General features: G+C 45.2%; 1 protein-coding gene across 2 annotated transcripts in view; it reads right to left on the bottom strand.

Moving 5' to 3' along the window:
• Positions 1–21,567, bottom strand: part of LOC126184680 (organic cation transporter protein-like) — a 230,848-nt gene that overhangs the window by 89,764 nt on the left and 119,517 nt on the right. For both annotated transcript variants that reach the window (XM_049927171.1, XM_049927172.1), the window contains exon 4: positions 20,185–20,291. In XM_049927171.1, the coding sequence (XP_049783128.1) occupies positions 20,185–20,291 (107 nt within the window). The remainder of the gene's footprint in view (positions 1–20,184; positions 20,292–21,567) is intronic.

Raw genomic sequence — 21,567 nt, forward strand, 5'->3', positions numbered from 1 at the left:
AAGTCATCTTTAGTAACTCGTGTCTCCACGTAGGATGATACATGCGTTGATAGATTATATACAGGGCTACAAAGGCATCGGATGGTACCTCACTGCACGTTTTTTCCTCTCATTGAACGTTTCGTTCAAAAATACCGGATCTCCAGAAAGAATACTGTGATTTTAAATCTATGCAATACATTTTTAACTTTAACAGACATTCATGCCAACAGTTAGTCCCACAAATATCTAAGTGAGTTTATAGGTAATTGGCTGCAGCAGTTAATAGTACGCATACAGTACTTGCGAAGCACATGATGTCTTTCGATTACTGCTGTCCTCTTCTAATTACTGCAAGTAACAAAGAGGAAGAAGGAGACGGGTGCCATCAAAGCTGTGGAATATGTTGCGTGGGGCAAGGAAAACAGATTAGTTACTTGTTATTTTCAGCAGACAGAAAATAAGAAGGGAAGCTTACATTTATTACTCATTTACTTTTATCGCAATATGTTATTAAAACCTGTAGTTTACTGTACCATTGTATGGATTTTCTTTCTAAATATAACAGTTTAACATACAGAACCTGACCGAGTTCGTGTATAATGGCAGACTCGGATAATGGTGCGCTGAAAGAGAATAGGTGGACATCTTCGTGAAAAAGAAGCTGGAAAAGCTGAAATGAAGAAGAAAATAAGGAATGAAAAGAAACAAGATTGGTTTGATTAACAAGAATGGGAAAAGATGGAAAAAGAAAACCAGAAGTAACGACGAAATACCAGAAGTATCGGATGTTTCCAGCATTTATGACGACGATGATGGTGTCTGAATAGAGAAGATTTCCACTTCGGCAAGGAGACTGCATGACTAGTCGGAAGACGCTAATGACCAATCTTACTCGATTATGGACTAGGTTCAACAGCTACAAAGCTGAAAGGTGCCACTGAGCCATAACCCTGGTTACCATTGAACAATCAAAGCGGGACCAGGGTCCAGTGAATACGGCGTATAGTAGTGTGATCTGCACCACAAGTGTTGTAGGCAAGGAAGCAGAGAGCGTCAAGTTTTCACATGCAGCTAGTCTTTAGTTGAATGTGGGGTAGCTGTGTCAACATTTCATCAAATAGTAGTCCCAAAAATCTGGACTGTGGAACAATGTCCAAGTACTGCATACTCAAGTAGAGGTCTGAGTCAGAATGGACCGTGGTGCGACGACAGAAATGCACAACTCGCGTTTTCACTGGAGAAGACTGAAAGCCATGACAAAGGCTCCAAGTTGGAGGCCGTTTCGATGACGCATGGAAACTGCCGCTCAGTCAAGGCTACGGAATTGGGGATATAGTAAATGCAAAAGTCGTCGACATACAGCATATGGGTGATCAGCGGTCTGATGATAGCGACTAGCCCATTGATGGCGAAGAGGAAGAATGTAACTCTCGGCACAGCACCAAGCCCAGTGGAATGTCGTTCTCTTGGGCCTGTGGCGAGCTGAGTGATGTAGCAACTCTAATCCTAGGTAACCGGTTAGATAAAACCTGACGAATAAAAATCTGTTGGGAGCGACGAAAGCCTGAGTCATGGAGGGTAAGTAAAATGTAATGGCGCTAAATTGTATCATATGCCTTATTTATGTAGGTCAAGAAAGACTGCATGAGGCGTTGGCGTTGAGAAAAATCCTTTCGGATTGCTGTTTCCAACCTAACCAGACGGTAGGTTGTGGATCGTCCCTCCTAGAAACCACACTGGCGGGGGTACAAGAGACCCCATGATTCGAGAATCCAGCACACTCGTCGGGCTACCATCCTTTCAAGCAGTTTGCAGAGCACGTTGGTGAGGTTCATTAGTCGATAGCTGGCGGCACACATTGAGTTTTTGACTTGTTTATGACTTGTTACGATGACGCTCTCCCGTCATTGCGAAGGGAAAATGCCTTGTAGCCAAATACAATTAAAGTTCCTGAGTAGATGGAGTCTAATTATGAATCTAGTCGGGGCCTGGGGCCGTAACCTATGGCGAGTCAAGAGCCAGAAGCATTTACCAGTCAGCTAAAGTTCATTGTATGATCTGACATGACAGGTAAAAATAGCTGGATGTGTTCAACTTGTCTTTTGTGTGTTCGAAAAGTAGGTGGATAAGAAGAGGATGCCGATACCGTCACAATGTGGGTCGCCAGGTGTTTAGCAAGAACCAAGCGAGTGGTAGACGTTCTGTCATAATGAGGCGGCCAGTTTTTGATATTTGGGAGCTCCGTAGACTATGGAGTTTGGCCCTTTTCTGGTATGAAGTGGCTTAAGTCTCAAGGAGGAGGTGTAACGCTTCCAGCATTCCTTGTTACTGCGTTTAATCGAAGACAACCCTTGGCATGGAGCTGCTTAAAAGTGATGAGGGTGGTCTGAGAAGGATGTCGCTTGAGACGTTGCAGGGTCTTTCGATGATCCTGAATAGTTGTTGCAACATCTTTGGTCCACCATGGTACCGGCTGGCGTCAGAGTGGGTCTGTATCAATGAGAATAGCAGATCCAGCAATGCCGGTGATCATGTCAGAGAAATCTCCCACAGCCTTGTTGACGCAATCTGATAGAGTGGATGAAAGTGTCAGCAGATGTATACAACCGCCAGCTGGTTCTTTGAAGAGCTCATCGTGGTAAGTGGTCCAGTGGGTGGTGGCAAGGAAGTGACAGAATCACCAGAAAGTGACCACTGTAACAAATATCGTCGTGGAATGACCATTGTATTGAAACCACGAGACTGGGGGAAGAGATCGTAAAGGTCGATAGCCGAAAAGGTGCCATGGTCGACACGAAAGTGGGTAGGAGTCATAGGTCAAGATTGGGAAGGAGGAGGAGGAGGAGATTAGTGTTTAACGTCCCGTCGACAACGAGGTCATTAGAGCAGAGCGCAAGCTGGGGTGAGGGAAGGATGGGGAAGGAAAGCGGCCGTGCCCTTTCAAACTAACCATCCCGGCATTTGCCTGAAGCGATTTAGGGAAATCACGGAAAACCTAAATCAGGATGGACGGAGACGGGATTGAACCGTCGTCCTCCCGAATGCGAGTCCAGTGTGCTAACCACTGCGCCACCTCGCTCGGTGTTGGGAAGAAGCTGGCCGATGAGAAGGCCCTCACTACATGAAGTGGCACTTCCCCCAGGGGTGAGGGGTGGGGGGTGCACACTGAAATCGCCACGTAGGAGAAAATGTGCAGAAGAGTTGTTGCACTAAGATAGTCATCAAGGTAAGTAAGTGCGATGAATGAAAGTAAATAAACGTTACAAATGGTTGTTACTAAAGTCGTTTGCTCTCACACTGCTTTGGCTTCTAGTGTGGTGCAAAGGGAATCCAGTCACTGACAACATCTGTTTGAATCAATGTGTACACCCATCCAGATGCTCTGTTGGGCCCAGTACAGTTTCAACAGAATGCGTGGTGACCTTGAAGGGTTGTAGAATGGTCAGCAGTGAGGTTGTGTTTCTTCAGGAGCAATGCACATGCAGAACAAGAGGAAATCAATTGTTGTATTTGTAGCAGGTGACAGCAATACCAATTGCAACACCATTGGATCACCACATAAATGGTATCCTGCTTAGGCATGAAGGAGCCAAGAGGACAGATCATGCCATAAGATCACTGTTAGTTGTCACTGGTGAGGGTGGATCAACGTCAATGAACATTAGTTCAGTGTCCGACGGTGTTGGAGGATCTGGCGCCTCCCTGGTCACCGGAGTAGTCTTTTCCCGACATTTTTTCTTTTTCTCTTTCACAGATTTTGGTGATCAACGTTCTTGTAAGGGCTTATTCACCGCGAATGTAGGAACGAAAGAAGAGCGAGCAGCCCAGGGACCAACCGTCTGTGATTCCTTTGGTTACTGGCTGGTGTCAGGTTGCTGATCTGTAGGTTTCCAGGAAGAGAGGCTCCCAAAATGGAGATCTGTCACTGGTAGATTCTGGAAGAGCATGAGCCTTCTCTGACTGTTGGCAGGGATGGTTCCCAAAGATGGTGCTGCTGGAACCACGAGAAAGGAGGGTCTATTCCCTCCATGGAAAGGTTTTTTTATTTTCGTGACTGTCAGATGTCGATATAGAGGGAGTAAGTACTCTAGGTACTGCCAACGACCTGGCCGCAGCATTAGTGAAAGTCGATGTCACTGATACTGGATAAAAACAATTGTATTTTTTCTGGGCTCCAAAATATGAGATGCGGTCTGAGACCTTCAGTTCCTTGAATCTGCGGTCCTTGATTGGAGTAGCACACGTCTGGGATCGGGGAGGGTGATCGTTTCCGTAACTGATACAGACAGGTGGTAGTGCACATTATGAAGTTACGCCAAGTGACCGGCCACAGTCTCCACAAATCGGATCTTATGTACTCTGGGAAAACATGTACCCAAAGCGCTGGCATTTAAAGCAAGCCATCGTGGATGGGAAAGCGATTTCGCATCGCAACAGTAAACCATGGTTCTGACCGCCTCTGGAAGCGAATCCCTCTAATCCATCTCAAAAGCGAGGATGAATGTGCGACAGCTACGGTCGCAGGTACGAATCCTGCCTCGGGCATGGATGTGTGTGATGTCCTTAGGTTAGTTAGGTTTAAGTAGCTCTCCGTTCTACGGGACTGATGATCTCAGATGTTATGTCCCATAGTGCTCAGTGCCATTTGAACCATTTTGAAGAAAATTAACAGAAGCAATGTACAGTCAACATGATAACCTGTGTGTAATTTTTTTTTAATGAAATATGGAAAGTTACTTATCGTACCACCTCGTACGTTGTGTGTGTCGAGATTACTCGTGTGTGTGTGTGTGTGTGTGGTGTGTGTGTGTGTGTGTGTGTGATGATGATGATGTTTGGTTTGTGGGGCGCTCAACTGCGTGGTTATCAGCGCCCGTACAATTATCCAATCTTTGCTCAGTCCAATTTCGCCACTTTCCTGGATGATGATGAAATGATGAGGACAACACAAACACCCAGTCATCTCGAGGCAGGTGAAAATCCCTGTCCCCGCCGGGAATCGAACCCGGGACCCCGTGCTCGGGAAGCGAGAACGCTACCGCGAGACCACGAGCGGCGGACAAAGTGTGTGTGTGTGTGTGTGTGTGTGTGTGTGTGTGTGTGTGTTGTAAGTAGGCTGTTTAGGTTTTCTTATTGGTAATGCCACGTAGCGCTCTGTATGAAAATCACTAGCTGTGCTGTGTGCAGTCTGTGGCTAGTTTGCATTGTTGTCTGCCATTGTAGTGTTGGGCAGCTGGATGTTAACAGCGCATAGCGTTGCGCAGTTGGAGGCGGGCCGCCAGCAGTGGTGGATGTGGGGAAGTGAGATGGCGGATTTTTGAGAATGGATAATCTGGAGGTGTGTCCATCAGAAACACTACATTTGTACGAATGGATGCCATGAACTCCTATATATATTATGACTATTAAGGTAAATACATTCTTTGTTCTCTATCAAAATCTTTCATTTGCTAACTATGCCTATCAGTAGTTAGTGCCTTCAGTAGTTTGAATCTTTTATTTAGCTGGCAGTAGTGGCGCTCGCTGTATTGCAGTAGTTCGAGTAATGAAAATTTTTGGCGAGGTAAGTGATTTGTAAAAGGTATAGGTTAATGTTAGTCAGGGCCATTATTTTGTAGGGATTTTTGAAAGTCAGATTGCGTTGCGCTAAAAATACTGTGTGTCAGTTTAAACACAGTCATGTATAATTTTTCTAAGGGGACGTTTCAGTGTGTGTGTGTGTGTGTGTGTGTGTGTGTGTGTGTGTATGTCGCGCTGCTGCTACGGTCGCACGTTCGAATCCTGCCTCGGACATGGATGTGTGTTATATCGTTAGGTTTAAGTAGTTCTAAGTCTAGGGGACTGATGACCTCAGATGTTAAGTCCCATAGTGCTTAGAGCCATTTGAACCGTTTTCCCCCTGAGGACAAACAAACTACAAATTTTCCACATGGCCATCATTCAGGTGAACGCAGGCTTCAGTGAGTCTCTTCATCAATAACTATAAACGTTCAACAATCCCAGGCGTGTTTCAACTGCTTTGGCAGCCACTCACAATGTCATTAATTAAATATCAGTGTATGAATGGAACAGCTCCTTAAGAAATTCTTGATAGGCATGCATTTGTGTACATGAGGAGTACAGGCAGTCAAGATAACGCTATGGACACCTGGAAGCGAGTTAGCACCTGAAGTCGGCCAAGGCAGCAACTCATGATAGAAAGCGTCCAACGACGATTCTTGACTATTAGATGGAATTTAAGGCAAATAACCAAGCCGGTAGGACACACAAACTCTGTACTGGTAGCTTAGACTTGTGCTGGAGCGCGACAGCAATGTGTTCCTGGAGTTTAGCGAAGTTATGCACACGGCTGAAATACACTAATGTCTCCGCACACAAAAGTCCAGCGGGATGAAGTCGGGGGACCTGGGAGGCCGTGAAACTGGTGACCCACGACTGATACATTTGTTGCCGAGACGCTGTTTGTCACTAGATAGGTATCCGGAGTAATGATAAAATCTAACGAGGGTAGTTTATCACTTGCAATTTACTCCTCACTTGCGGTGTTTCGACATAACAGCTTAGACAGTAACAGTATTATAACATTGGCATGACTGCACCTGAGCATATGTCTTACCAGGAAAACCACTGGTTCCCGGAGCTATGTATATGAAGTTTATTTGCTTCTTTCACTGTCCTCTACTCGCCTTTTCCTTTATACGTATTATAGGAAAACACAGTGCATATACATGTATTTGTTTCAGGATATTTTTGCCTGTGTGACAAAGCCAAGTTGTTTCTGAACAAGCATGTGTAGATGAAGTATATTGTGTATGTTTCGAGTTCAAATAACGATTAGAGTGCTTTTTCTAGGTTTAAGTAACTCCTCGACGGTAGCGCTTTACGTACAAGCTGCTCTTCAGTGTCGCTGGTAACACTAAAAATATTTCCTATCAAAATTTCGTTGTGTTCATAATCTACTATTATCCTTGAGAAATTTGGAGTAATTACGTAATCATGTCAGTGGGCTGAAGGAGACAGAAGCTTGACAGTGGAAATGTTTGGGGAAAGACTTTCGATCATAACTGAACTACGATATTATATCGTGTTGTTTTAAAAGTAGCAGACTTCTGAAAACACCGTGGTCAAAATCCCGCAAACTTTGAAAATGTGTTCTTTACATGACGCGATGCAAATGTAGCCTGCAGTTACGTAAGTTCAAATGATTCAAATGGCTCTGAGCACTATGGGACTTAACATCTGTGGCCATCAGTCCCCTAGAATTTAGAACTGCTTAAACCTAACTAACCTAAGGACATCGCATACATCCATGCCCGAGGCAGGATTCGAACCTGCGACCGTAGTGGTCACGCGGTTCCAGACTGAAGCGCCTAGAACCACACGGCCACAACGGCCGGCAGTTACATAAGTATTTTGTAGAATATTACTAATGGTAAATGCGATAGCATATGAACAAATTAAACTGCATTGTGCACTGCATACCGCAGAGGACTGTAAGGAGACGACGACTGATAGTATCAACATGATTATGCATCCTGTCATTAAGCAGCGTCTCAGAGGCAACATTCCTCTGGATTGGCCCGCCAGAGTACCGACCTGAACTCCATGAAACATCTTAGGAATGAGTTGGAACGACTTCGCTCCAGATCCTAACGTCATCAGTGCCCTCTCTGGTTTCGGCTTTTGAGGAGGGATGGGCTGCCAGTCCTCCACAGATATTCATACACCTCTCCAGCAGAGTTCAAGTCGTCATAAAGGCGAAGAGTGGACACACCATATTAATACGATATTGCAGTGCCTGTGTTTTTCTGATTACGATGCAAAGTTCGTTTTGGCACTGCGGAGGCCACAGCCATTACGAAACACATCAAATGAATTCGCAAATGCGAATAAGGGCTACCATCAGCTGTAGAATGGAATGACGATAATGCAATGGTAAGGCGAGCGCTCGCTATAAACGGCAAATCCGAGTTCGAGTCCCGGTCCGGCACAAATTTTCATTGTGTCATTCCACTCTATAGCTGATAGTAGTCCTTATTCGCAATTGCGTATTCATTTGATGTGCACCTTATTAGGTCCATTAATAGGTGTACGGATATCTTTGATGAGAGTCTGTGTCTGTCACAGTGAGATGTCAGTGATAATGGAGGACGTAGTTGTTACTACTACGTTTTACGCGCACTGTAACTTCCTTAAGCTTATAGTTAATGAACGATCAAATGCTCAAACCAATACACCTCTCTCTGCCGTGTGACAGTACAGTTAATTACTGGTTACTCCGGGACAGCCAGATGTTTGTGCACGTGGTCAATTTCCTTGTGAAGTACTTTACTAATATGGTCAACTGTCCTATACATTTCAAATGATTGTTTAGTGCTGGAGAACACTCTCTGTTGGTCTGGAAGGTTTGTGATGTGTGTCGTATACCAGTGTGACAGAACGTGGAATTTAGGGGGATTACTGAAGCAGCAGGTTATTTAATGATATTTAGACATACACTTCACAGAAATGCCTGCAGTACTCCTGAATTACCAGCACGACTGAACTAACTCGAGGAATTAAGCAACAGTGTAGTCAGCGTTAGAAATTGTCTAGCACAATTACTTATAATAAATGGGAGCAAACAGATGATTTCTTCATATTGTCACAGTATACTTTGCATCGGTTGCGATTCCGCAATAATAACATCTCAGTTACCATTTATACACTGATCAGCCAGAACATTATCATCACCGACCTACTATCAATATAAACCTGTCCAGGCTATAGCAGCGTCACCTGTCGAGGAATAACTGATAGACACACACTGGGTGCCTGTAGTATGAGACCGAGCGATGTGGCGCAGTGGTTAGCACACTGGACTCGCATTCGGGAGGACGACGGTTCAATCCCGTCTCCGGCCATCCTGATTTAGGTTTTCCGTGATTTCCCTAAATCGCTTCAGGCAAATGCCGGGATGGTTCCTGTGAAAGGGCACGGCCGATTTCCTTCCCCATCCTTTCCTCACCCGAGCTTGCGCTCCGTCTCTGATGACCTCGTTGTCGACGGGACGTTAAACACTAATCTCCTCCTCCTCCTCCTCCTCCTGTAGTATGAGTGAGCATCCTGTCCATATGTAGAATGGGGAAGGCGCGCAATTATCTGAGTCTGACCGAGAATACATTGCGATGGCCTGGAGGCTCGACACTAGCATTTCGGAGACTGCGCGACGAGTCGGGTTTGCGAGGAGTGCTGTGGTGAGTGTCTTCAACACGTGGCGAAACCAAGGTGAAACCGCATCCAGACGTCAGGGGCTGGGCAACCACCGCTAATTACAAATGTCGGACTTCGTAGGCTGGGCATACTCGTGAAACAGGACAGGAGGCGAACTGTGGCGGAACTAACATCAGAGGTTAACGCTGGGTGGAGTACAAGTGCGTCTGAACCCTCAGTGCACCGATATCTCCAAACAACGGCCCTCCGCAGCCAACGACTCACGCGTGTGCCAATGTTAACGCTATGACTTCGGTAAATGCGACTGAAATGGGCACGTGACCATCGGCACCGGACGTTGGTGCAGTGGCAGGGCGTAGCATGGTCTGGTGACTCCCGATTCCTTCTTCATTATGCCGATGGGAAGGGACGAATCCATCGTCTTCCAGGGCGACAGTTCCTTCACACCTGTACTGTGGGACGGAGACAAGCTGGCGGCGGCTCCATTATGGTCTGGGGAACATTCACATGGGCACCTATGGGTCCAGTGGATCTCGTGCAAGTCACCATAATGTCCAGGGGTATCGTACATTGGTTGCACACCACATACACCCTTTCATGTCGATCATGTTTCCCGGTGGCAGTGAGATTTCTCAACAAGATAATGCGCCATGTCAGAAGGCCAGGAGTGTGATTCAGTGGTTCGGGAAACACAGTGGCGAGTTCCAGTTGATGTGTTGTGCCTGAACTCGCTAGGTCTGAAGCCGATCGAACACATCTGGGATGTGATTGAACGTGGTGTCAGAGCTCATCGCCCCCCTCTCTCTCCCCGGAATTTACGGGAAATTATTTGACTTGGGTGCGCAGATGTGGTGTCATCTCCTTCCAGCGACCTACCACGGCCTCATTGCTTCCATGCCACGACACGTCGCCGTTGTTATCCGTGCCAGAGGTGGATGTACCGGCTAGTAGGTAGGTGGTAATGTTCTGGCTTGATAAGTGTATATACATATCGGTATGGTGTATGATACTGGTTGATAAGTGGTGGATAGCACCTTGCGGCTGTAGTGACTTCCATGCCCATCACTGTGTGTTGGTATTGCTGCTGTCATATTCATTACAACACATGTATTTGCTTAATATGTCAAATGCTCAACCATAAATGCTAAGAGAGCACAATACTTGTTGCCTAGGTGCATTAAAATGGCACCAGATTTTTCTTCCTGAGACCTGAGATCGGCATCTACTGCTAAATCTATACTCTATGGAACAAATATTATTTTCCCCCTTCGCTGTTCCATTTGTGAATGGGTCATGGGAAGGACACTGTCGGGAAGCCTCTGTATAAGCTCCAATTTCTTTGATTTCTCGTCGTGGTTATTTCGCGAGGTGTTTGTTGGAAACACCGCCCCAAGGTATCTCCAGATGGATGTTCCGCTCAATGAAGTGACAGAAGTCATGGGATAGCGATAGACGATGGTAGTACGCGTACACAAGATATGAAAGGGCAGTGCATTGGTGAAGCTGTCATTTGTACTCAGGTGATTCACGTGAAAAGGTTCCCGACGGGATTATGGTCGCACGACGGGAATTAACAGGCTTTGAACCCCGAATGGTAGTTTGAGTTAGACGCATAGGACATTCCATTTCGGAAATCGTTAGGGAATTCAATATTCCAAGGTCCACAGTGTCAAGAGTGTGCCGAAAATACCAAATTTCAGCCATTACTTCTCACTACGGACAACGCAGTGACCGACGTCTACTTAACGAACGAGAGCATGAGCATTTTTCTAGAGTTGTCAGTGCTAAGAGCCAAGCGACACTGCGTGGAATAACCACATAAATCAATGTGAGACGTACGGCTAATGTATCCATTACGACAGAGCCGCGAAATTTGCCGTTAATGGGCTATGGCAGCAGACGATAGGCGCGAGTGCCTTGTCTGACAGCACACTGCCTGCAGTGCCTCTCCTGGGCTGGTGATAATATCTGCTGAAATTTAGATCACTTGATTACCGTGGGCTGTTCAGATGAGGCCCGATTTTAGTTGGTAAGAGCTGATGGTGGGGTTCGAGTGTGGCACAGACCCAATGAAGTCGAGGACCCAAATTGTCAACAAATCATTGTGCAAGCTAGTGGTCGCTCCATAATGTGTGGGCTGTGTTGACATGGAATGGATTGGGTCCTCTGATCCAACTGAGCCGATCATTGACTGGAAACGGTTATGTTCGGCTACTTGGAGACCATTTGTAGCCATTCATGGGATTCATGTTCTCAAAGAACGAGGGAATTTTTATGGATGACAATGTGCCATGCCATCGGGCCACAACTGTTCGCGACTTGGCTTGAAGAACATTCTGGACAATTCGAGCGAATGATCTGGCCGCCAAGATCGAGCGACATTAAAGCCATCGAACATTTGTGGGACACTGTCGAGAGGACAGTTCGTTCACAAATCCTGCACAGGCAACACTTTCGCAATTATGGAGGGCAGTATATACAAGGTGTTCAAAAAGGTGTCAGATACTTTGAGAGGTGGTAGTACTCACTGAAACAAGAAAAATAAGTTCAAGAAACATGGGTCTGGAAATGTATACGTTCTGAAGTAAGTCCAATAAAGATGGGTCGGGAAATGCATACTTTCTGCGGTAAACAAGTGTTTACAGAAGGTGCTCAGCGTGGCGTCCATACATGACAATACACCCCTCTCCATTCAGGCGTAATAAATGACACCCTCAGAAGCAGACCCGGTCGTCGTTTTACCCTCTGGTAAGCATTGAAGACGCGACCATGTATTGTCCGCACATCGTTGATTGGCGTGGCGTAGACTAATTCCTTCAAGTGTCCCCATAACAAAGTCTAGGGGATTGAGGTTTGGGGAACGAGCTGGTCAAGCTGCGTCCCCCCCCCCCCCCCTAAATCATCTATCCAGCGGTCCTGAAGTGTCTGCGTCAGATGTTCGTGCACATTGTGACGAAAGTGTGCTGATGCGGCATCGTGGATGAACCGCATTTGTATTCGTTGCCGCAATGGCAAGTTAATGAGAGAATCTAGATAATGCGCCCAGTTTAACAGTTTAACCTTTGTGATAACAAGTATGGTCCTATTAATCTGTCGCCAAGTATGCCTACCCATACGTTGATTGAGAATCGGTGTTGATGCTCTCTTTCCTGAATTGCTTGGGATTTACATCTGCCTATACATGCTGGTGATGGAAATTCACAACACCATCTCTTGTGAACCCTGCATCATCGACAAATAAAATCTTGAAAGTGTACAGTGGATCTGTGACACACTTCTACAACAGCCATTGACAGAACGGCCGTTTGTCATGATGATCCTGTGGCCTTAGGGCCTGCACGCGCTGTAGATGATATGAGTACAGCAATTGATCACGAAGTACAGTACGCTCCCGCCCATATAAGAGAGTGGGACACGCTGATCGTCGCAGACTGGTCCTAGAGGTTTCTTCCACCGAACATAGCGCACGTTCCACCATGTCAGGAGTGCGGACCGTGCGATGCCTTCCATTGTCAGTCTTCCGAGGTGCGATGGTACCTGCATCCTTCAGACACTGGAAAAGTTTACTGAACAGCTTATCAGAGGGCACCCTGCGCTGTGGATATTCTTCAGCGTAGCGGGCACGGGTGCGCAGACTATGTTCATTTGCTAAACCTTAGCAGAATGTCATATCCGCCATTTCACTTGTCGAGTAGTAGTCCTCCATTGCTAACAGGTGGTGGAATAGAGAAAATACACTCCTGGAAATTGAAATAAGAACACCGCGAATTCATTGTCCCAGGAAGGGGAAACTTTATTGACACATTCCTGGGGTCAGATACATCACATGATCACACTGACAGAACCACAGGCACATAGACACAGGCAACAGAGCATGCACAGTGTCGGCACTAGTACAGTGTATATCCACCTTTCGCAGCAATGCAGGCTGCTATTCTCCCATGGAGACGATCGTAGAGATGCTGGATGTAGTCCTGTGGAACGGCTTGCCATGCCATTTCCACCTGGCGCCTCAGTTGGACCAGCGTTCGTGCTGGACGTGCAGACCGCGTGAGACGACGCTTCATCCAGTCCCAAACATGCTCAATGGGGGACAGATCCGGAGATCTTGCTGGCCAGGGTAGTTGACTTACACCTTCTAGAGCACGTTGGGTGGCATGGGATACATGCGGACGTGCATTGTCCTGTTGGAACAGCAAGTTCCCTTGCCGGTCTAGGAATGGTAGAACGATGGGTTCGATGACGGTTTGGATGTACCGTGCACTATTCAGTGTCCCCTCGACGATCACCAGTGGTGTACGGCCAGTGTAGGAGATCGCTCCCCACACCATGATGCCGGGTGTTGGCCCTGTGTGCCTCGGTCGTATGCAGTCCTGATTGTGGCGCTCACGTGCACGGCGCCAAACACGCATACGACCATCATTGGCACCAAGGCAGAAGCGACTCTCATCGCTGAAGACGACACGTCTCCATTCGTCCCTCCATTCACGCCTGTCGCGACACCACTGGAGGCGGGCTGCACGATGTTGGGGCATGAGCGGAAGACGGCCTAACGGTGTGCGGGACCGTAGCCCAGCTTCATGGAGACGGTTGCGAATGGTCCTCGCCGATACCCCAGGAGCAACAGTGTCCCTAATTTGCTGGGAAGTGGCTGTGCGGTCCCCTACGGCACTGCGTAGGATCCTACGGTCTTGGCGGCGTGCATCCGTGCGTCGCTGCGGTCCGGTCCCAGGTCGACGGGCACGTGCACTTTCCGCCGACCACTGGCGACAACATCGATGTACTGTGGAGACCTCACGCCCCACGTGTTGAGCAATTCGGCGGTACGTCCACCTGGCCTCCCGCATGCCCACTATACGCCCTCGCTCAAAGTCCGTCAACTGCAGATACGGTTCACGTCCACGCTGTTGCGGCATGCTACCAGTGTTAAAGACTGCGATGGAGCTCCGTATGCCACGGCAAACTGGCCGACACTGACGGCGGCGGTGCACAAATGCTGCGCAGCTAGCGCCATTCGACGGCCAACACCGCGGTTCCTGGTGTGTCCGCTGTGCCGTGCGTGTGATCATTGCTTGTACAGCCCTCTCGCAGTGTCCGGAGCAAGTATGGTGGGTCTGACACACCGGTGTCAATGTGTTCTTTTTTCCATTTCCAGGAGTGTACAAATGCACTACGCCATTTGTACGTACAAACAGTGCATCAAAAGTAAACACATAAGAGAGTCCACGTTTGGAAGAAGGTAAAACGCCATTATACGTACCCAGGGTTGATAGTACTTTACAATAAGACACACAAACACAACGAAAACTAACTTACCAACAACACGACTCGAACCACGCAACTGACTGCACACCACCTAATGGTAGGTAAAGTACTGTGGGTAAGACATCATAATACCCTGTCGACACATTCGACAGATCTGACGGAGCGCCAATGCAACGACTGTGTTAGTATCCGCAACCAAACGTCGCACAGCTCTTCCTATAAAGACGTGTTTATCTCGGAAAGTATGCGATTCTGGACCCATGTTTATTGGACCTATTTTTCTTCTTTTGATGAGTACTACCACCTCTCAAAGTATTTGACACTTTTTTTGAACTCCCTGTATCCTTCAGGGGGCTTCCAAAGACTGAGTCCACGCCACGTTGAGTTACTGCATTATGTCAGGCAAAAGGTCGTCTGACTCGATATTAGGTGGTATCCCATAACTTTCTTCATCTCAGTGTATTTTATGGTTGTCGCTGTTTCCAGTGACTATTTGGATGGTGGTGTGTAGAGGGAGACGTGAGGAGTGATGTTAATCAACGACAAATATGGTCACACCACATTTATCCTTTCTGTAGTGGCTAAAACTCCTCATTACAGAGATATCTACTAACTACTATTGTGTGAAATATTATGGGACTTAACTGCTGAGGTCATCAGTCCCTAAGCTTACACACTACTTGACCTAAATTATCCTAAGGACAAACACACACACCCATGCCCGAGGGAGGACTCGAACCTCCGCCGGGTCTAGCCGCACAGTCCAGGACTCCAGCGCCCCAGACCGCTCGACTGATCCCGCGCGGCTACAGAGATAACTCTTTGAAATGTGTTTTATGAAGACACAGAGACAGAGATTTCCCGCGTGCTACCATCTCAGTTCCTTCACGTGAGTCCTGAATCTGAAAAGTTCCAGAATAAAATGTGAGCCATTCCACCAGTGAAGTCTGTCAATGTCTCTCCCTTTTCCTTTATTTTTGTTTGTAGAATTTGTAATGATTCGAAGCGGAGGGGGAATGTTTTGATTCCCTCAGACTGACGTCAAATTCCATCGCTTTGGTAGATGGGTCTCCATCAGACTCTCCCCACATAATGAGTATCGGGTGGTGTGACAGTTTTAGACCTACCTTCCTATGCCATTTCTACTTTTCTCTCTCCGTTCATCTTTTAATGTCGATGTTGATGTTGCGCGTCTTGTCGTATCGGGAGCAATATTTATTGACTTTCCAGGCTGGACGTTAGTAATTCCTATAATCTTCACTTTTGTGTTTAAATTCGGTTGCTGTTGTGTGAGAGTGGCTTTGCAGGTGAATTTACAAGCACAGTTACTCTTTCTAGCTGTATATTATTTAATCTGAGTCGAGGCGTTCACTTTCAGTGCTGTTTTCTTTGCCATTAAAGCGAAAGATGTTGTAAAAGTAGGAGGCAGCAGGGTACTGTATGCTTTTTCGCTTCAACAGATAAAACGCGCGTTGTTATCTTACTTTTTTGCACCCTTTTTTCTTCGAGGATCACAGTGCATTCGTAGTTCCAAGTAGTATGATGTCCCTAGGGGTTCAAGCAGACAGTAGTGAGCAGAAGAGTCCTTCTTCATAGGCAACACCACCAAATGCACAATATATTATTTGATATTTACACATGAATGTAGTATCCCCATAAAGTTGTAATATGTAATAACATATGGGACTATGAATTTTAAACCACACTTTAAGGCGTAGGAATTGTTTTATGTACTTCAGGAAAACAGTTTAATCAAACGTTGAAATAAACGCGTCACTTTTTACCAGCTCGCCATTTACCAGTTTCATCACGTCCCTCACATCCGTAACACCCTCTTCAGATTATTCATTTTGCAGCTCATTTACATCAATCGATATGATGCCACTGTGCCGTGATATCGCTGCTGTAGTTAAGCACATTGTGCTTTCCAACAACGACAACATACTGCGTCACCTTCTTAGATTTAAGGAGAAATTATGCCTGTTGGGATGCAGCACTTTTATCGGGCAAGATGCCATTTCGAAGACTTTTTACAGACTTGGGGTCTTTTGTCATTGTCCCTAACGCTTTTTGAATGTAAAATGGGGACAGCTTTTCAGTGTTCCCTTTCTCTGATCTTTCTACCGTAAACAAATTTAGGTGCAAATTGATCCGTTGTTATTCATACCATTCACTTTACGTTTACCGTGTTCTAGCGGATTAATCTTATTAGCTCTGTTCGTTGGTAGAGTGTGATAGGCTCCATCGGCATTCCACGTGCAGTTCAGGAAGTACTGATCCCCCAACACAGAGCCCCTCTTCACTTCCTTATAGAATTGAGACATGGCAGGTTCAAAATGGCTCTAAGCGCTATAGGACTTAACATCTGAGGTCATCAGTTCCCTAGACTTAGAACTACTTAAACCTAACTAACGTAAAGACATCACACACATCCATGCCCGAGGCAGGATTCGAACCTGCCACCATAGCAGCAGCGCGGTTTCGGACTGAACCGCCTAGAACCGCTCGGCCACAGCGGCCGACCATGGCAGGTTCCTCAGAAGGTGCCCACTAATGACTGTTTCACCTCAGCAGCCATCCACCCTGTCGGCTCGTAGCACTCTTAGAGACTGAGAAATTTCTTAACAGAAATCTGTACCATCCTCGCGGGCCAATCGGTTAAGTGAGTACCCCTGTTCCCTGTGAAACGACGTTCCACCGAAGCGCAGCACGGTGACCGCTGGAGCATACAAATAGCTTACTGTTATAGAGGACTATTACACTCACCAGCCTCCTCCGAAGAAAACCAATTTTTATTGTATCTATTTGGCCTCGGGTTCGCAAAAAGCGTATCCAGTCAAAGAAGAGTGAGCTCCCTGAAGTTCTCGCCATCTGGTGCGACCAGTAGGTATGTGTGACGTGTTGAATGTCACTGGCCTGACGAACTTCATCCCCTCACTCTACCAAGTGCCAACGCGATGTTAAATTGTGTTGTTCCCTCTTTTCTTTTCTCTGCATTCAATTCATATGGTATGACTATTGCACTCTTTCTTTGACTGTCACAACTATTAGGTGTTCACTCCCGCACATATCATGCTGCAATAGTGACATTAAACATCATTTACGTCGCGTTAACGATGTTTCTTTAATGCCTTCCAACATTCGAGTACTTTCAGATGTGTAATTGGTATTATCTTGTAGGAGACTACAGTGCAACCGACATTTTCAACTTGAATATGTCGGATTGTATACATGGAAGAATCCTGGAGATACTAGAAGGTATCAGATAGATTATATAATGGTAAGACAGAGATTTAGGAATCAGGTTTTAAATTGTAAGACATTTCCATGGGCAGATGTGGACTCTGACCACAATCTATTGGTTATGAACTGTAGATTAAAACTGAAGAAACTGCAAAAAGGTGGGAATTTAAGGAGATAGGACCTGGATAAGCTGACTAAACCAGAGGTTGTACAGAGTTTCAGGGAGAGCATAAGGGAACAACTGACAGGAATGGAAGAAAGAAATACAGTAGAAGAAGAATGGGTAGCTCTGAGGGATGAAGTAGTGAAGGCAGCAGGGGATCAAGTAGGTAAAAAGACGAGGGCTAGTAGAAATCCTTGGGTAACAGAAGAAATATTGTACTTAATTGACGATAGGAGAAAATATAAAAATGCAGTAAATGAAGCAGGCAAAAAGGAATACAGACGTCTCAAAAATGAGATCGGCAGGAAGTGCAAAATGGCTAAGCAGGGATGGCTAGAGGACAAATGTAAGGATGTAGAGGCTTATCTCACTAGGGGTAAGATAGATACTGCCTAAAGGAAAATTAAAGAGACCTTTGGAGAAAAGAGAACCACTTGTATGAATATCAAGAGCTCAGATGGAAACCCAGTTCTAAGCAAAGAAGGGAAAGCAGAAAGGTGGAAGGAGTATATAGAGGGTCTATACAAGGGCGATGTACTTGAGGAAAATATTATGGAAATGGAAGAGGATGTAGATGAAGATGAAATGGGAGATACGATACTGCGTGAAGAGTTTGACAGAGCACTGAAAGACCTGAGTCGAAGCAAGGCCCCGGGAGTAGACAACATTCCTTTAGAACTAATGACGGCCTTGGGAGAACCAGCCCTGACAAAACTCTACCATCTGGTGAGCAAGATGTATGAGACAGGCGAAATACCCTCAGACTTCAAGAAGAATATAATAATTCCAATCCCAAAGAAAGCAGGTTTTGTCAGATGTGAAAATTACCGAACTATCAGTTTAATAAATCACAGCTGCAAAATACTAATGCGAATTCTTTACAGACGAATGGAAAAACTGGTAGAAGCCGACCTCGGGTTTGATCAGTTTGGATTCCGTAGAAATATTGGAACACGTGAGGCAATACTGACCTTACGACTTATCTTAGAAGAAAGATTAAGGAAAGGCAAACACACGTTTCTAGCATTTGTAGACTTAGAGAAAGCTTTTGACGATGTTGACTGGAATACTCTTTTTCAAATTCTAAAGGTGGCAGAGGTTAAAATACAGGGAGCGAAAGGCTATTTACAATTTGTACAGAAACCAGATGGCAGTTATAAGAGTCGAGGGGCATGAAAGGGAAGCAGTGGTTGGGAAGGGAGTGAGACACGGTTGTAGCCTCTCCCCGATGTTGTTCAATCTGTATATTGAGCAAGCAGTAAAGGAAACAAAAGAAAAATTCGGAGTAGGTATTAAAATCCATGGAGAAGAAATAAAAACTTTGAGGTTCGCCGATGGCATTGTAATTCTATCAGAGACAGCAAAGGACTTGAAAGAGCAGTTGAACGGAATGGACAGTGTCTTGAAATGAGGATATAAGATGAATATCAACAAAAGCAAAACGAGGATAATGGAATGTAGTCGAATTAAGTCGGGTGATGCTGAGGGAATTAGATTAGGAAATGAGACACTTAAAGTAGTAAAGGAGTTTTGCTATTTGGGGGGCAAAATAACTGATGATGGTCGAAGTAGAGAGAATATAAAATGTAGACTGGCAGTGGCAAGGAAAGCGTTTCTGAAGAAGAGAAATTTGTTAACATCGAGTATAGATTTAAGTGTCAGGAAGTCGTTTCTGAAAATATTTGTATGGAGTGTAGCCATGTATGGAAGTGAAACGTGGACGATAAATAGTTTGGACAAGAAGAGAATAGAAGCTTTTGAAATGTGGTGCTACAGAAGAATGCTGAAGATTAGATGGGTAGATCACATAACTAATGATGAAGTATTGAATAGAGTAGGGGAGAAGGGGAGTATGTGGCACAACTTGACAAAAAGAAGGGACCGGTTAGTAGGACATGTTCTGAGGCATCAAGGGATCACAAATTTAGCATTGGAGGGCAGCGTGGAGGGTAAAAATCGTAGAGGGAGACCAAGAGATGAATACACTAAGCAGATTTAGAAGGATGTAGGTTGCGGTAGGTACTGGGAGATGAAGAGGCTTGCACAGGATAGAGTAGCATGGAGAGCTGCATCAAACCAGTCTCAGGACTGAAGACCACAACAACAACAACATGTCGGATTCAGAAGCTGTTGCATGAGTGTGTATGGGGAAAATAATTTTCTCTTTTGGAGCGTAGTCAACTATTTATTGCTCTTTATAAAGTGATCAATAAGAACGGCAGGAATTTACATTCCACTTTGAGTCGAATGCTAGAATAACTGCGCAGTTTCTCCTGAATAAATTCACATCTAAAAGAACAATAAAAAACAATCATTACCTGTCTGAAGCATATCCAGCGATGGGCGTTGTTACAAAGTATCCAACACTGTTGACGGTACCCACTAGCGTCAACTTCCATTGGTTTTCATCACACGTGATGTCCCACTGAAATCCATATACAGTACTTGAGTGATCCAGGTACAAGATAACTTACATTAAAATGTGGTACAGTTTACTAGTAATCTAAAGCTTTGGTTAACACACTATTGAAAATATTGAACATTTATTTCAAAATATCCTGTCTACACTGATTTTAATTAACAGTATTTACATACTTCAACAAATATTGGAACAAATATTCTTTCTGCTACAATGAAGATTGTCAGTATCGGAAATAGAGACAGTAGCATATTCCTTATGAAATAGCTTTAATTTTAAAAATGCGAAATTTTAGAAATGTGAAATGTAAGAAAAGTTTTTTTCCAAGTTATTCCCACAAACAGTATTAATAGTCTTATCTGACACACAACAATGGGCTCCGGAAGAATTTGAGAAGCTGTTCAAATAATTTACGGGATTGCGGTCGACAACCGTCGATATTTCGATAGGTGCACGCCCTATCATTTTAAAGGAAAACTTGTTGCAAGGAAACGCTGTGCAAGTTGATTTAAAAGCTCGGTTTGCAGAATAATTCCGGAAATATAACACACACACACACACACACACACACATTGTGAACTCTGGCACCACCACACAACCAAAGGTCAATAACAGTCATAGAGCGCACGTCATTTTACACCCTGAGAGTTGTCAGCTGTTTGGGTCACCTTCCGTCAGGATAAATATAGTAAAAGACAGATCCGACGTGCTTTGCGCTATCGACCAAACGTGCAATAGATGAGTGATGAATATACCTATTTGGCATCAACGTCCAGGTCTTTCTGTCATAGGCAAGGAGCACCTGTAACAAGATTAGTCATATTTTGCGAAAATATGAGGAGAAATGTGTTTTCCGACCTCCAGATAAGATTAGGGCCATTTTAAGTTCCATTAAAGATGATATTGGTTTACATAAGGTGGGTGTCTATCGTTTTCCTTGCAGTTGCGGTGTGTCATATATTTTTCAGACAACTAGTACTACTGAGCGTAAGCATCACACTAGTTTAAAACAACCGAAAAAATCGGGTACTGCAGAACATTGGCACTAGTCACCCTATGGAATATAACAGCACGGAGATTCTGGCATGCACTTCTAGTTATTGGGAGAGCGTTATTAAGGAAGAAATTGAGACTAAGTTAGCAAGTAACTTTGTAAATAGAGATGGAGGTTTTGCTTAACTTTTCCGCGGAATCCTACTCTCTCCCTTGTTAAAACAGGAGGAATAGAGTTAATACTACCTCTCTCGTTGTTTAGAAATTTTCACTATCGATAATTTCTGGC

This window comes from Schistocerca cancellata, chromosome 4 (genome assembly GCF_023864275.1).
Source record: "Schistocerca cancellata isolate TAMUIC-IGC-003103 chromosome 4, iqSchCanc2.1, whole genome shotgun sequence".
In the NCBI taxonomy this organism is placed as follows: domain Eukaryota; kingdom Metazoa; phylum Arthropoda; class Insecta; order Orthoptera; family Acrididae; genus Schistocerca; species Schistocerca cancellata.